The sequence below is a fragment of the Callithrix jacchus genome, chromosome 10 (genome assembly GCF_049354715.1).
Source record: "Callithrix jacchus isolate 240 chromosome 10, calJac240_pri, whole genome shotgun sequence".
Lineage (NCBI taxonomy): Eukaryota > Metazoa > Chordata > Mammalia > Primates > Cebidae > Callithrix > Callithrix jacchus.
Window position 1 is genome coordinate 16,596,868 of NC_133511.1, and position 17,746 is coordinate 16,614,613.

General features: G+C 39.6%; 1 protein-coding gene across 16 annotated transcripts in view; it reads right to left on the reverse strand.

The window, feature by feature from the left end:
* Positions 1-17,746, reverse strand: part of SIK3 (SIK family kinase 3) — a 262,659-nt gene that overhangs the window by 114,802 nt on the left and 130,111 nt on the right. For all 16 annotated transcript variants that reach the window (XM_035264652.3, XM_078339525.1, XM_035264647.3 and 13 more), the window contains 2 exons: positions 6,865-6,981; positions 2,514-2,577 (listed from right to left, as the gene is read on the reverse strand). In XM_035264652.3, coding sequence (XP_035120543.1) covers positions 2,514-2,577; positions 6,865-6,981 — 181 coding nt within the window. The remainder of the gene's footprint in view (positions 1-2,513; positions 2,578-6,864; positions 6,982-17,746) is intronic.

Genomic DNA, 17,746 nt, shown 5'->3' on the forward strand with positions numbered 1-17,746 from the left:
ATAAAGACACATGCACACGTATGTTCATTGCAGCACTGTTTACAATAGCAAAGACCTGGAACCAACCCTAATGCCCATCAATGACAGACCAGACAAGGAAAATGTGGCACATATACATCATGGAATACTATACAGCCATTATAAAATGGTGAGTTTGTGTCCCTTGTAGGGACATGGATCAATCTGGAAACCATCATTCTCAGCAAACTGACACAAGAACAGAAAATCAAATACCAAATGTTCTCACTCATAGGCAGGTGTTGAACAATGAGAACACATGGACATAGGGAGAGGAGCATCACATACTGGGGTCTGTTAAAGGGGAATAGGGGAGAGACAGTGGAGGGTAGGGAGGTTGGGGAGGGATAACATGGGGAGAAATGCCAGATATAGGTGACGGCGGGGTGGAGGCAGCAAACCACATATAGATGCCACGTAGGTATCTATGCAACAATCCTGCATGTTCTGCACATGTACCCCAGAACCTAAAGTGCAATAAAAATATAACATATATATAATATATATGACATATATGTCATGACATGATCTTTTTTCTCCCCAAATTACCATTGTTTCTCCACCAATAAATGTCTTTCTATGAGATAAAATATCTAACAGGCAGCTCAAGAACTTGGGAAATGTTTGATTTTTTTTATAGAATAAAACTTGTAAAAATGTGTCTTCCAGCCTGAGCAACGTAGTGAGACCGCCTCCCAATCTCTACTTAAAATTTAGAAATTAGCCAGGTGTGGCAGCACATACGTATAGTCTCAGCTACTCAGCAGGCTGCGGCATGAGGATTGCTTCAGCCCAGGAGTTTGAGGCTGCAGTAAGCTAAGATTGCACTACTGCATTCCAGCCTGGGCAACAGAGCAACACCTTTTCCAAAGAAAAAGCATTATCTAGATAATAAAAGTTTTCTATTTGCCTTTGTATACATTTGTGATCTTAACTAAGGCAGGGTTATCATAATATGTGCCTGGAATGTCAGACCGCAGTATAGTCTCCCAATAACATGACTGCTATTACTCTCTCTCCAAATATTCTCTCTCATGCTTTTACTTTCTGGTTCATATATTTCCATATAACTGTGCCCTCCAGGAAGACTACCTTGACCTCCAAAAGTTAACCAAACTGCCATCTGCATACTGTTCTCGACTATACAGAGTTTTGCAGTTTCCATTCTCATCTTGAAAGTAATAATGTTGATTTCCCTGACTATTTCCAAGATTTCTCCACAGAAGGGAAAACCAGTATCTTAATTGAGTCAGTATGTCCAAGGAACATGATTGGCATAGAATTATCCTACATAAAGAAGGGCTACCATACCTTCTTGACAAACAACGTTATTCTTCCAATTTTGTTATGGTTTCATTTCTTTGAAATAAAGTATCCCCTCCCATACTATATTGATTATAAATTATTCTATCGACATTAGCTTTAACATAAACTAATCATATATACAAAGCCAACTAAGAAATAATGATACCTCTTTTAAAAAGGACTAGCACTTATCCTAAAGATACTGTGACACAAAAAAAATTAGATCTCTAGGGAAACTTTAAAATGCACGCGTGCACACACACACACACACCCATACAGCCACAAGTGACTAGTCATTAATAAGATGATTCCATTTTACAAGTGATTCCATGCTTTTAAATACATTTCATTGGCACGCAGGAAGGAGCAAATGTTTAATTTTTTTTTAATTTAAATTAATAAGTGTTCATATTTATAAATTGTTTAAAAATAAAGAAATTAGGCAAACCTAAGGTATATAAAGAAACTTTTCTCTGTAGTTAATCGCCAAAAGAAAAAATGAAAGACACATCAATTTAGAATTGGAAATTTACCCTTTAACTCTACTTGGCTCCATTTATCACTGTTATTAAAAAACTTCTTGTCAGTTTTTACCACCTTAAAAATCAGATTTGTCAGTAACAAAGTCTCCTGCTCATTTGACATTGTGCTAAAGCTAAGTGTGAGAGGAAAACATAGCCACTGAAGGCAGAACCCCCAAAACTACAAGAATCATTGAGGGGAACTATGAACACATGGTAAATAACACCGTTACATGTTACAGTTTAACAAACTTTAAGGAATTCATTCAGGGGAGATTGTGTGCTCCAAGTGGCTCTTTCTCACGCAACAGGGCCCGCACACGTGTAGGAGTTCTGTCACACTTGGTAACCCCAGTCAGAACCTGCTAACAAGAAAGACCCTCAGTCCCATGTTCAGAAAGGATGCTTGTTTGTGGAAATCTTTCATCTCAACTGTCAGCACCTGACTGAAATAAACAAAACACCTTTGCTAAGGAAACAAATGTGTTGAAGGGATTTTACTAGATTAATTGAAACAAATTAAAATTACTTTGTTGTTGATAGAAAATGACAGGACTGAAGAACAGCACCAAGCGACAGCTGTTCAAGGGACAAAGGCACTGGACGGCTATTTTAGGTTTGCCATAGTGTGCTCAATAGCTGCTTAGAGAATGCAATAAATGTACTTACCAAATATTTCCCCTCCACTAGCATATTCTGTCACCAGATAAATCATCCGTTCTGTCTCCATAACCTGGTGCAAAGGCAGGAAAGTGACAGACAGTGACACAAATGACAGGCTGATACAGGAAGAGAAACTAATGACTCCTCTTTTCTCATTTGAAATATTAATAATCACTATGGATTAAAGGAAATTTAAAACATTTTGAAGGAAACAAATATAAATGTTATTAAGAAGGGGAAAATAGGTACTCCTCCAAGTTCTTAAAAGTAGGAAACATTCATTGCTTGAAAGAGATCCTTTTGATGTTCCATGAGGTCTCTGCACTTAAGCTCCATAAAACTGACAGGCAAAGAAGGTGCCAAGAACCAAAACTTAAACTTCAGATTCAACATCAAGCACTTGATGCACAAAAATCTCCCATCAAAAAACAAAAAACAACTAAAGCAAAAAAAAAAAAAAAAAAAGGGAATCACATTAGAACTCCACAGAAATCACACATAGCTTTCTTTGTTCAATAGAAATGACAACGTTCGCTTCCACTGCCCATTTATTTGAAAAAAAGAGAACAGTAATTTAAAATATTCAACCCCCTTTTTTTTTTTTTTTTTTTTTTGAGATGGAGTCTCTGTCACCTCGGCTGAAGTGCAGTGATGTGACCTCAGCTCACTGCAACCTCTGCCTCCTGGAATCTGGGATTACAAGCACACACCACCACGCCCAGCTAATTTTTTCCATATTTTTAATAAAGACGGGGTTTCACCAGGTTGGTGAGGCTGGTCTCAATCTGACCTCATGATCCTCCTGCCTCAGCCTCCCAAAGTGCTAGGATTACAGGCATGAGCCACCACGCCTGGCCAAAATATTCAACCTTTTAAAGTAACATAATGTGATTTGTATTTTGTCTTGGTCCCTATGTGGCTCCTTTTTAAAATTCATTGTAGTATGCTGTCAGTCCTTTCTTCCTTTTCACATTTTCTATCAAACATTTTTTAAACGTAATAATGACTATATACGCTCATTATAAAACAAAAGACCAAAGGCGTTCCTCTTCCCAGTCGCCTCCATCTCAATCCCCAGAGGAACACGGTTCACTGCTTATTGTATATCCTTCTAGAACAGTGCTGTCCAATAGAAATATAATATGAACTGCATATATAGTTTTAACTTCTCTAGAAGCTGCAGTGGAAAAAGGAAAAGCTGAAGATAATTCTAATAATTTTTTATTTACTCCAATATATCCAAAATATTATTTCAACAATTTTTTTTAAAAATTATTAACTTTTAGTTTTACACTTAAATTAATTAAAATTAAATACAATTAAAACTTCAGTTCCAGCTGGGCAAGGTGGCACATGTCTGTAGTCCCAGCAGTTTGGGAGGCCAAGACAGGCAGATTACCAGAGATCAGCAGTTTGAGACCAATCTGGTCAATGTGGTGAAACCCCATCTCTACCAAAAATACAAAAATTAGCTGGTCACAGTTGTGGGCGCCTGTAATCCCAGCTACTCAGGAGGCTGAGGCAGGAGAACTGCTTGAACCTGGGAAGCACAGGTTGCAGTGAGCCGAGACTGCATCACTGCACTCCAGCCTGGGTGACAGAATAAGACTCCATCTCAAAAAAAAAAAATTCAGTTCCTCAGTCACTCTGGCCACATTTAATTACTCAATAGCCGCATGTGGCTAGTGACTACCATACTGAACAATACAGTTACAGACTTTCAGTACACTTCACAGTTAATTAATTCCTAGTCACTTTAGCTTTTTCTGCATTAATATCATATAACAGTATCATGTGTTATACAGATCTGTCTCTTCTTTTTAATTGCTTCATAGTATCCCATAGTATGAGTATATACTAATTTTCTAATCTAATAGCTGTGTTGTTCTTTTTTATTCTTCCTTCTCTTTCCTTTTTAAAAACTCTATATATGCTGACAACATAAGCCCATGTGTTGCTTCTGAGCTCTCTCATGTTAATTCATATGACAAAAAATAAATATATGCAGTTGTTTAGAAAAAATGAAAGAAAAAAACGAATGTCAGTTGTATATCTCTCCAAGCCTTTTATTGACTGCAAATATTATTTTATTATTAAACTTTTCAGGAGTTCAAAAACTGTTGTTTCCTATACATTTTTGCTCACTCGATAAACCTGAGGAGAATGACCTGAAAACAACCCTGATACCAAATCATGACAATTCACAAGCCATTCACGCTGGCAGCTCAGAATCTCCCATTACCAACAGGCCAGGCACAGCAGCTCACACCTGTAATCCCAGCACTTTGGGAGGCCAAGGCGAGAGGATTGCTTGAGCCCAGGAGTTCGAGACCAGACCATAGTGGGACCTTGTCTCTACTAAAAATCAAAATCATCAAAAAAAAAAAAAAAAAAAAAAAAGTACAACCAGAGTGGTGGGTGGTTGTAGTCCCAGGTACTCAGGAGGCTGAGTGCGAGGATCACTTGAGTTCAGGTGGTAAAGGCTGCAGTGAGCCATGTTGGTCCCACTACACTCCAGCCTGTGTGACAGAGTGAGAACCTATCCATAAAAAATAAAAATAAGCTGGAAGAAGTGGCTTACACCTATAATCCCAGCACTTTGGGATGCCAAGGTGAGCAGATCACTTGAGGTCAGGAGTTCAAGACCAGCCTGGCCAACATGTTGAAACCCTATCTCTACTAAAAGTACAAAAATTAGCTCTGCATGGTGACACATGCCTGTCACCCCAGCTACTTGGGAGGCTGAGGCAGGAGAGTCACTTGAACCCAGGAGGTGGAGGCTGCAGTGAGTGGAGATCATGCTACTGCACTCCAGCCTAGGCAACAGAGTGAGACTTTGTCTCAAAAATAAATAAACAAATAAATTTAAAAAAATTTAAAACCTAGCTGCCAGAAAGCAAAATTAAAGCTTGAAAGAAGCCAATGCTCAAAGCCAGCACTGGACCTTTGAAAATTCTCATAGGCTAATCTTGAGTAAGACGAACGTGCAGAATTCAGTTACAAAGGTAATACCTACAAGTCAACCTCTTGAGAAAGGTAAGCCCCACAATTATTTAAAGATGATTTATTTTAAAGTGTAAGGTCAAGAAATGTATTCAGTCTATGAGGATAGGAAGGAAGCCGAGGTTAGTCACCTGCAAGCTCACAGATACAGGTCTTCAGGCAACACCAGGAAGCTTTCACAAATTTGCTTGTGGGGCAGAACATAGGTGTTGTTCAACATAATTTAGGCTGATAAATTTCAACAGGTCTTCTCCTGTTGACCTAATTTCATTATGTGAGCAGCTGATTCCAGGGAAGAGCTCTAATGCTATAGTTTTAACCACACAACATGTTTCCTTTTCCATAAAATTAACAGGGTATGAAAGTTTGCCCATGGTGCCTTGGGTGTACTTTCTCCACTCTTACACATGGTCCTATGTCTGGGCCAGTAACCATTTACTGCAGACTAACAGCAGCAAATGAACCGAGTGGGTGGCCACTTCCTTCAGAACTAAGAGACGGCTGTTCTGGCAGAAAGCAGCAAGTAGAGCTGGGCCCATGCAGAGGCAAAGTTTTCAGCTGCCAACACACTGCAATTTGAGAAGCATCCTGAAGCCCCACCTCTCCCAAAATATCTCGTCCACCAGCCCGCTAAGGCAAAGTCCTCTCCTCCTATTCCATTTGAAATTCCAGCCATCAGATTTACTGCTTTTGTAGTTAGGCTAGGGATTCATTTTGATGATGGCATGAAATATGTATGTTTCCTGGGTAGACAAAAAAAAAACTGAAGTAGAAATCTCTCCTATTGGAGAGATTTGGTCTCTTGATTATCAAAATAATTAACTACTACCTTGGAAAACTAAGTCAGGAGCCTATTAGAATAGAAAAGAGGTAGGTTCTGATTGATACAAGAAGCAATACTGAAAATATCCTTTGCCATCACAATTTGTAACATGATCACAGAAACTAGTATTCAAATAATGTTGTAAAAAAATAATGTCACATTCATCTCTAACTTTTCACCTCTCTAAATTCTCTTCTTTTTGGGTTTCCCATCTTGCTTTAGAATTCTGAATGAAATAAAATAAATTCTCATCTTCTGAATTAATCTTTTTTTTTCAGTTCATGCTAAGAATGGCATCAAACATTAAAGAACAAATGAAAAAGACCTACTTGGGTAAGGAAAACTTACTAGCAAATGGCCAGGGGAAACTTGAGGATACTAAGTGCTGCGTGGGCAAACAGAAGGGTGGGAAAGATAGTAGGATTAACATAGAAACAAAAAATATTCACCCACCCACATTTCTTCAAAGGAAGCCACACATACAACATCCTGGGTTCTCTGCAGCTACCTGCTATACACTAATGAGCCTACCTGGTAGAGCCTGATGATATGGGGATGGCAAAGCATCTTCATGATTTGAACTTCCCGGAAAATCTTCTTCAAGTTTTCTTCATCCAGCTGGGTCTTATCTATGATCTTGATAGCAACCTGACAACAGAGGAAAAAGTTTACTCTGATGCATTATTAAAAGCAGTTTACTAAGAAAATTAGATTCACTTTAAAACATTACATTCCACAAAATATAAGCTGCCAGTATTTTGTTTACAGAATGTCAATGAGGAAAATTAATTTACCCTCTTTAAAAAGATAGGAAATGGATTCCTAGCAAGTTGGTCTCAAAGGAACAGATTCCAAAAGCTAATGGGTCTTCTGCCATTGCTTAAATTGCTTATGTGGTAAAATCCTATGACAAAATACTTCATTACTCCACAGATGTGGTTATGGTCTGGGTTAAATCATGTTTCAGTGCAAAGTGGTATGTAGGGCCTCTCATTAAGACAAGAAGCTTGCCTTAAATAAAAGAAAAATTTTTAAAGGCAACAAGCTTATAGCATAAGTACATGGCGTCTTACTAAGGTTCTATGAGAAGTTTTCACATCTCACCAGGTACTTGTCGAACTCAGTGATAGTAACAGCAGCAGTGATGGTGGTGGCAGCAGCAACCATATACCGAATGTTTACTACGGACCAGGCATAATTCTTAGTGCTTTGGAAGTACTATCTCATTTAAACCTCCTAACAGCCACATTATCATTAAACCTTGTTCATAAATACAGAAACTGAGGCACACAGAGATTAAGTAATTAACCCAAGGTTAAGTAATTTACAACAAGTACGTGGCAGATGCAGGACTGAACCCTAGGTGGCTTGGCTTTAGCATCAAATTCTTAATAATGTTATAAGAATTTGAAGATCGCTGGGCGCAGTGGCACACACCTGTAATCCCAGCACTTTGGGAGGCCAAGACCGGCAGATTACGAGGTCAGGAGATTGAGTACATCCTGGCTAACATGGTGAAACCCCGTCTCTACTAAAAATTCAAAAAATTAGCCAGGCGTGGTGGCACGTGCCCATAGTCCCAGCTACCCTGGAGGCTGAGGCAGGAGAATCACTTGAACCTGGGAGGTGGCGGTTGCAGTAAGCCAAGATGGCACCACTGCACTCCAGCCTGGGCGACAAAGAGAGACCCCGTCTCTCAAAAAAAAAAAAAAAGCATCTGAAGATCTTTCCTTAGCATATAGGCACTGCATCATAAAACATATCTTTCCAATGTTCCCCTTTTCAATAAGATACTCATTGGCAAATACATTTTAATGCAGAATGAAAGATGAAGGACTTTTAACAGTCTACTAAATCTAAACTTCCTCAGTGAAGTACTTAAAAATATTTGTGTTGTTCCAAAATATGTCTATATCTCAGTTTCAATTACTTAATCAGTATGGAAGCAATACTGGTTCGATGAAGAGCCTAGACTAGTCGACCTTTAGTCCTCTCCAAATCTTAAAATTCTAAGATTCTATGCACCAGAGAGGTAAAGGAAATGTACACAGTACTTACTGAGCAAAAAACCAGGGAAACAAAATTTCAACAGTAAAAACGTTTAGCTCAGAGAAATGAAGACTGTTTGGAGCCATACTTGGCAGGTTATTCAGATGTATAAATGGCTGGCATAAAAGTAACTTTATTTGAAGTTGTTTCAGGTGTTAGAATGAGGATTCATGGGAGAAAAGCACAGGGAGACAAGTTTCAGCTGTACTCAAAGCGCATTCAAGCCCTGCCTAATGAGGGCACGTGATGAAATGAGCTGGGTGTGGCTGGAGCTATAAGGATTAATCAGACACAGCCTAAACTTCAAGGAGGTCACACTCTAATAAGGAAAAAGATGTGTGGAACTGAAAACAATACAGCACTGGAAGTGCAATCAGTGGAGCCAGTACCAGACATAATAATAGAACGGAGGATGCCCAATGACCTTCACCTATAGAAGAGGTAGAAAAGTTCGGAAAAGACTTCACAAAGAAAGCAGATTTTCACTACAGAGAGAACTGGGATAGGCAGAGAAGAAGGTAGAGAATTTAATGAGAATCTCATCAGCTGCTTGGTCTTTTATAAGAAGTCTTAGACCACATAACCCTTGACCACCTGCATTTCCACTTCTCCTCATTACTGCGCCAGATCACATACAAGACCTTAACACCACAACTGGTCTAGCGTCTGCTCCTGCTCCTCTCAGGACAGCTCCCAAAACAAACAAGCAAGCAAACAAACAAAAACCATGGTGCACAATGTCTCTTTCTAGAATAAATTGCTGGATCTTAATAGTCATTATTAATAAAATCTTACATGTGAATGGCACCTTGTAGTGTACAGAATGGTTTCATAAATATAACAAGCTTAGACACTTGGAGGCATATACCCATAGTGGAGCTGCCAAACAGCTATAATCCCAGCACTTTGGTAGACCAAGGCAGGCAGACTGATTGAATCCAGGAGTTCAGGATCACCTGGGCAACATGGTGAAACCCCATCTCTACTAAAAAAAATTTTTTTTGATTAGCTGAGCATGGGAGCATGTGCCTGTAAGTCCTAGCTACTCAGGAGGCTGAGGTGGAAGCATAGTTTGATCCTGGGAGACTGAAGTTGCAGTGAGCTATGATCGTGCCAGCAGCAGAATGAGACCCTGTCTCAAAAGAAAAAAATAACTTCCAAACAGGTGTGTTGGAAATGGGTTACAAGTGATAATGGATCACCTCCGATCTCAACTGTCTGTGCATGCCATGATATGCAAAAGGCAGAATTTATTTATTCTAATAACAGAGGGCAACAACTATCTAGGGCCTGTGGCTGAAATCTTCCACCTCTACCCACTCCCTACTGATTGATCGCATGTACAATATAACTGGGGAAAGGAGAGCGGCCTTCAAGGTTAACTTATGAAATTTTTGTACCCTTTCACTTCCAAGAGAGTACTGGGTCACAGGGATTCATAGAGTCAGGCCTCCCTGATTCACAAGGCACTCACTCTAATTTCATTTGCATTCTGCAGCAACAGGACCTTCGTTATGGGAAAGAGAGATTCTGTGGCTCCCAGTGAGCCACATAACCACATGGGTAAATAACAACAGAGTGTATTAAATTCATTTCGGACTTACCATATTTTCAACTTATAATGGGTTTACTGGGACATAATCCATCCTAAGTCAAGAAGTATCTGTACTAGCAATAATGCCTTTTGTTGACTATAGTTAACAACAATTTATTACATATTTCAAAATGGCTGAAGGAGAAGGTTTGAAATGTCACCAACACAAGGAAATGATAAATCTTTGGGCTAATGAATATCCTAATTACCCTGATTTGATCATTACATGTTGTATGCATGTAGCAAAATATCAAATGTACACCATAAATATGTATAATAATAAATAATAAATACATACACAAATTTTAAAGAGAAATGCATCTTATCTCTTCAGGAAAAACTGCAATGAATATCATCTGTTCTTAGAAGGCACATACCGAGAAGTTTTAATAGATTAAAACAACACACTCCTGTCTACTCTTCAGTGAGAATTAAGATTCCAGAAGACATTGGAAGTGAAGCTCTGAGCCAGGCACGGTGGCTAACGCCTGTAATTCCAACGTTTCGGGAGTTCGAGGCAGGAGAATGGCTGGAGGCCAGGAGTTCAAGACCAGCCTGGACAACACAGTGAGACCTCATCTCTATAAAAAATAAAAAAAATAGCCAGGTGTGGTAGTGCGTACCTGTAGTCCCAGTCATTCAGGAGGCTGAGGCAAAAGGATTGCATGAGCCTAGGCCTATCGCTCGAGCCTAGCAAGGCTGCAGTGAGCCATGATTCTGCCACTGCACTGCAGTCTGTGCAACAGGATGAGACCCTTTCTCCAAAAAATTGCCTGGCAATGGAATACAGCATTGAAAGCAAGGACTCTGAATCAAGCTACTTACATTCAAAATCTGGGAACTATCCCTCAGTGTATAACCTGGAACAGGTTATTTAACTTTCCTACGGCTCTGGATCTAGAAAACGTGGGCAACAATGGAACCTACTTTAAAGGGATGCTGCGGATTAACTAAGCTAATCCATGCAACCTGCTTAATATAATGCCTGGCACATGGTAAACAGGCAATATATGTTAATTACAGGTACTGCTGCTGTCATTTTGTTTCCTTCTGGACTCAAGCCTTCAACTTTAGGCATTCCTTGGCAAGGATTAGATTTGCTTCACTAAGCAACATGATCCCGGATCCGAAACACATCAGTTCCTTATTCAAGGGGCAAATTGAGGGACCAAGAAGCAAAATAGCTAACAATTTGTGGGCAGCATTCAGAACCAACTGGCTGCTGCCAGCGAATGTGGGAAGAACATGGAAATAACAGAGCTGGAAAAAAACAAACGCATTCCATTCAGGAAAGTCACACGGAGCCATAGCATAGAACCCGCGGCAAGACCTGACCCTGAGGGCCGTGCCAGAGAGACAGGGGTCTGCTTCTTCACAGCCTGCCAGGCTCCCCTTGCCAACCCTACCTACTAGCTAACATCTGAGAGTAAGGCACTTAGTGCTGCTTGGCAGTGGCATAACTGCCTGATAAGACCACTTAACAGAGAAGGGAACTCAGCTCCTACCTTAGCTGCAAACTGGAAAGTGGGAGTTTTCTAAAAAGCAGAATAAATAAAGTTGGAACAGAGAAACTGCAAAGTCAGACAGCAGGTGGCTGGCACACAGGTATAATTATTTTGAGAATACTTCAACAGAGAAATGCGTATGAGTTTCACAGCTACAGATTACTGAAGGCTATATAATAAAGGTTTTGGTGTAAGGTACATGCCAGCTGCTTGAGAAATTGTGTCCACAACAAAGGTAAATTAGTAAGTAAAGAAAAGATAAACTCTCAAAGAATGTTTTTATATTGGGGTTAAAAATATATAAACCCCCTGGCCGGGCACAGTGGCTCATTCCTGTAATCCCAGCACTTTGGGAGGCCAAGGTGAGCAGATCACAAGGTCAGGAGTTTGAGACCAGTGGTCTCAAAATTAGCCGGGTGCAGTGGCACGTGCCTGTAATCCCAGCTACTTGGGAGGCTGAAGGAGGAGAATTGCTTGAGCCCGGGAGGCGGAGGTTGCAGTGAGCTAAGGTCGCACCACTGCACTCCAGCCTCCTGGGCAACAGAGTGAGACTCAAAAAAAAGAGGAAATCTATAAATCTCCTAATTGAACTTACATATGAAAATTATAATAAATAAAGAAGAAAACTTCCAACATGTTACCAAGAGACCGTGTATTTCCTAAGTTTGCGTGTTCTACAACGAATTCTCTTATCTTGCAAAGAGCATGATTTTTTAAATTGACACTTTAATATTAATTAAACATGACACTGTATCAAATATGCTATTAAAGAGATACAGATTGTAAGAGTCATTAATTTCCCTACTCAAGACATTCCCATTCAACAAATTCTTTCTCAATTGGCATGTAGTAGGAAAAAATTAAATTGAGATCATGCCAAATTTAAAGTCACAGTTCTTTATTATTCATTCTATAAGAGGAAAAAATTACTATTTCCCCCTTTTAGTTCTCACGGCTAAAAAACACAGTTCTTTTTAACTCAACTCATTTTTGTAAGCACAAGAATGTTCATAGTGAATGAAGCTGAAAAAAAAAATAATGCTTTCTTCACAACAGGCACATTCTGACACCACATTCGCAAGCACGATAAGGCAACAGAGTAAAAGACAATGAACTAAGGGAGAGTTCAGCATTAAGATCAAAACAAACACCCTTCCCCCTGTGAAATAAACGCCCTACAGGAGACAGTAAGGCTTCAGGGATATGCCAGGACAAATGGACATTTCGAGAAAGGACTGCTTAGGAGGGAAGTGCAAAGATCACAAGGGCTCGAATTCTTCCAAAAGGAGAAAGAATCCCGAATCCTTACACTGGTATGCTGATGAGCATTCAGTAATTTCAAAGAATATAGTGAACAGACTGTATCGTTTTTAGAAGGAAAGAGAAAACATCAGAGTTTGAAGGAAAGCTTATTTTTTTTTAAGTTTTTTTTTTTTTTTTTTTTAAGGAAAGAGCTCTACTTTCTTTGAAATGTCTTTAAAATTTAGGCAGATATCAAACATTTTGTCACTGTAAGCTTTTTTTATACTTTCTGTAGCAAAATTTTTATTCTCTATTTTTATGACAAAACTTATCTATTCTAGAATATTCTCAGCTCAGCTCTAGAACTATTTTATGGTCTAGGTCTGTAATCTACATTAGGCATCAGCCACGTGTGACTATCCAGACTGATGTGCTCTAAATGTAAAATATATATCAGATTTCAAAGACAGTAGTAAAAAAATTAAACTATCTCCTTGATACATTTTTATATTGATTACATGTGGAAATGATAATATTTTAGATATATTAGACTAAACAAAAGATAATAAAACTAATTTCACCTCTTTTTGCTTTTTAAATACGATTATTTTTAAACTGTAAATAATATATGTGGCCTTCTTACTATTGGGCAGCACTGATCTATCTAGATAATGCCAATAAGCTACCTAATTAATCTACCAGTTAAAGGAGGTATTCCTTGAATATAACTTCTGAAATCGTTGACTTGATACTGAGAATTGCCAACTATCTATCTCACCGAAACTCGGCCCAAGTTAAAAGGCTCTCAATGCTCAAACATTGCCTTGGGAGAAAATCTCAAATAAGGCCTCAAAAGTTATATTCTAGGAGCTCAGTTTAATTCAATGTTTAAAATGTCTACTGAGCAACTGACTGGTTGACTGCACTGCCCTTGCGCAGCCCTCCCCAGGAGGAGTCCTCCCAGAGAAGTCGGTCTCACAGCCTTAAGACAGCTGCTCCCAAACTGTTCGCTCTAAGGGCTCCTTCTCTTAGAATTTAGAAGAACCTTCAAAGAAGTTTTGATTATGCGAGTAATATCTTTCAATATTTGCTTAGAAATCAAATTAAAAATCAGAAATTAAGACGAAAATTGAAAAGACAAGCATATACAACCACACACCCCCTTGGTCATCAGAGCAACTGCAGCATCATACACAGCATGGTCTCCGGAAATCTCTACGTTTTAATTGTGAGAGAATAAGAATGAAAAGTGAAAATAATGTTGTGGCCACTGAAAGAACTGGAGACTATGGGGTCCCTGAATCAAACTCAGAACAACTGCCCTAAAGCATCACTGTATGCAATGAATTGACTTCTCTTCAATGCATCTAGAACAGTAACTGTTTGGGAGAACTGAAAAAATAGTCACTCAATTTTCTTTTTCTATAGGGGGTAATGCTTTCACAGGACCCAGCTAAGAAGAGCTGGCTAGAAAGGAACTTAAGTACCTTTGGAATCAGCCTTGATGAAAAACCATTTTTATTTAAAATTTACTAGAAAACAGAATTGTCGTCAGAAAACAAATTTAAAAGAACCCCAAACCAACACAAGCTGGACTCTTTATTGCAACCTGTTACACATTAAATGGCCGTGATTAATAATGTGCCACGTCAGAAAGGTCAGAATATAGGCTGGCCACATTCTTGGGAAGATCCTAATGTCTGCACTGTTGCCCAGGCTGGAATGCAGTGACATGACCAGAGCTCACTGCAGCCTCGACCTTGTGGGCTAAAGCTATTTTCTCACCTCAGCCTTCCGAGTAGCTGGGACTACAGGGACACACCACCACACCTGGATAATATATTTTTTTTAATTTTCTATAGTGACAGTCTCACTATGTTGCCCAGGGTGGTCTCAAAGGATCCTCCCACCTCAACCTCCTGAAGTGCTGGGATTACAGGCATGAGCCACCAGACCTGGCTTCCAATGTTTTAATTGAAGTCCATATTTCAGCTTGTAACAAAGAGTCAAATCAAGTACTGAGGGGGCAAAACAGGGATGTATTTGGAAAGAACTGGTTATTCTATTCATTATACATATCAGTCACAACTGTTTCTGAGAAAATACGCAGCTGTCAAGCCTAAGGAATGGCTGGGATGCAAGGATGCTAGCCAACTCGAGACACAAGGACTCAACATGGCCAGCAAAGATAAGGGTCAGTCAGCTTTCAATAAACTCCACAGTAAGTAGCTGACAACTATAATTTAAAATGTATAGCGGGCCAAGCATGGTGGCTTACGCCTATAATCCCAGCACTTTGGGAGGCCAAGGCAGGCAGATCACTTGAGGTCAGGAGCCCAAAACCAGGCTGACCAACATGGTGAAATCCCATATCTAGTAAAAATACAAAAATCAGCCAGGCATGATGGCAGGCGCCTATAATCCCAGCTGCCTATAAGCTCAGTTGCTTGAACCCGAGAGGTGGAGGCTGCAGTGAGCCAAGATCGCACCACTGCACTCCTGCCTGGGCAACAAAAAATAATAATAAAATAAAATAAAATGTATAGTGCTTTTTAGGTGAGCAGCTGCACTTTTATTTTTCTGTGCTTCTCTGGGCCATACTAAATGGTGAATATACAATAGTCAGGCATTTCTAATGTGTGGGTGGAGAATGGAGAGTTTACTGAAAGTCAGAAAGTAAACTGGAAAATGATATACTGTGCAAAATTAAATGGTATTGAAAGAAAGGAAATTTTCTGGTGATTACTTGAGATTCAAGATATAGAAGAGAAATTTTTACAGACAACAAAAAAATGATTTCTCAGTTCCAGTAATTCCCATCTGGTTGACATTCACCCTCTCAGAAAACAGAAGGCCTACGAGTGTCTCCAACACTGTGAGCAACTCTCCAAGGCACACTGGCATTACTGTTGTCATTGTTACTTCAACATTTACAAAGTGCCAACAATGTTTTAGATGGTTGAATCAACTCTCGTCCTACAGGTTTATCACTTAAATGTATTGGACAAAAATGTTTTTTAAAGAAAAAAGGAATGGAGGAAAAGGCAGAGTGGATAATAAAAATGAAGGTCAGACAGGAATTATTTACAAAATATAGGTATTCAATTTTCTCTTTTCAGGTGTTTATTTCAGATTGACCAAATTGCAGAAATTTAAGAGGGAGATACTTAGAATAGGATCGACAGCTTAATTTTAAGGTTAAGGGGCTGTTGAAAGGATGCCTCAAAGCCCTAAAAAAGAGAGGAAAGGGGCCAGGAGCAGTAGCTTACACCTGTAATCCTAGCACTGTGGTAGGCTGAGGCAGGCAGATCACTTGAGGTCAGGAGTTCAAGACCAGCATGTCCAACGTGGTGAAATCCCGTCTCTACTTTAAAAAAAAAAAAAAAGGCCAGGTGTAGTGGCTCACACCTGTATTCCCAGCACTTTAGGAGTAGGAGGCCATGGCGGGCAAATCACCTGAGGTCAGGAGTTTGTGATGAGCCTGACCAACAGAGAGAAACCCCATCTCTACTAAAAATACAAAATTAGCCAGGCATGGTGGCACATGCCTGTAATCCCAGCTACTTGGGAGGCTGAGGCAGGAGACTCACTTGAACCCAGGAGGCAGAGGTTGCAGTGAGCCAAGATCATGCCATTGCACTTTAGCCTGGGCAGCAAGAGTGAAACTCCACCTCAAAAAAAAAAAAAGTACAAAAATTAGCCAGGCATGGTGATGCATGCCTATAGTCCCAGCTACTTGGGAGGCTGAGGCAGAAGAATCACTTGAATCCAGAAGGCAGAGGTTGCAGTGAGCTAAGATCACACCATCACATTTCAGCCTGGGCAACAGAGTGAGACTCCATCTCCAAAAAGAAGAAAAAAAAAAGAGGGAAGAGCAGGAAAAAAGGAGAAGGACAGAAAGAAAATGTAGGACAAACAGAAAATGCTCTGGATAGAGAGAAAGGACTGGGCAGAAAAGTATTAGGGATATTGGGAAGAAAAGGGCAAGAGCTAATAGTTTAAAGTGGCACCCAAAGAACAGTGTCTATGAAATGACAAATATTCTTTGGGTGCCACTTTAAACTAATGACAAAACAGGCCAGGCCCGGTGGCTCATGCTGTAATCCCAGGAGTTTGAGACCAGCCTGGGCAACAGAGCAAGACCTCCCATCACTACAAAAAAAAATTTTTTTTTAATTATCTGGGCATGATGGCATATGCCCGTAGTCCTAGTACTCAGGAGGCTGAGGGAGTAAGATATTAATCCAAGAGGTCAAGGCTATAGTGGGCTGTGATCACGCCACTGCACTCCAGCCTGGGTGAGAGGGAGACCCTGTTTCAAAACAATAAAATGAAACAAGAAGAACAATAAGAATAACACTACAGGTTGAATATCTCTTATCCAAAACGTTATGTTTCATATATACCTTTTACACATAGCTGGAAGGTCATTTTACACAATATTTTAAATAATCTTGTGTATTAAAAAAAAAAGTTTGTATTAAGTGCTTATGTATAGAATTTTCCACATGGTGCCACGTCATCACTCAAAGGGTTCCAGATTTGGGGACATATTTTTATTTTTGAATTAGGGGTATTCAACCTATAACTGTTACAGAAATGTTTTTAAATAAAATTTTAAAAAGTAATGGTTAATTCCAAAGTAGTTTTTCCAAAGAACAGTTATTTCACGTTATGGTGGGAAATTAAGCTCTAAAAAATAAAATTTTGCACTTTGGGAGGCCGAGGTGGGTGGATTGCTTAGGGTCAGGAGTTTGAGACCAGTCTGGCTAACATGGTGAAACCCCATCTCTACTAGAAATACAAAAAAATTTAGCCAGGCATAGTGGTGTGCGCCTGTAGTCCCAGCTGTTTGGGAGGCTGAGGCAGGGAAATTGCTTGAGCCAGGGAGGTGGAGGTTACAGTGAGCTGAGATTGTGCCACTGCACTCCAGCCTGGGTTACAGAGTGAGAGTCTATCAAAAGAAAAAGGAAAAGAAAAGAAAAGAGAAGAAATTTTAGTCCCAGAGCAGAAAGACGGGAAG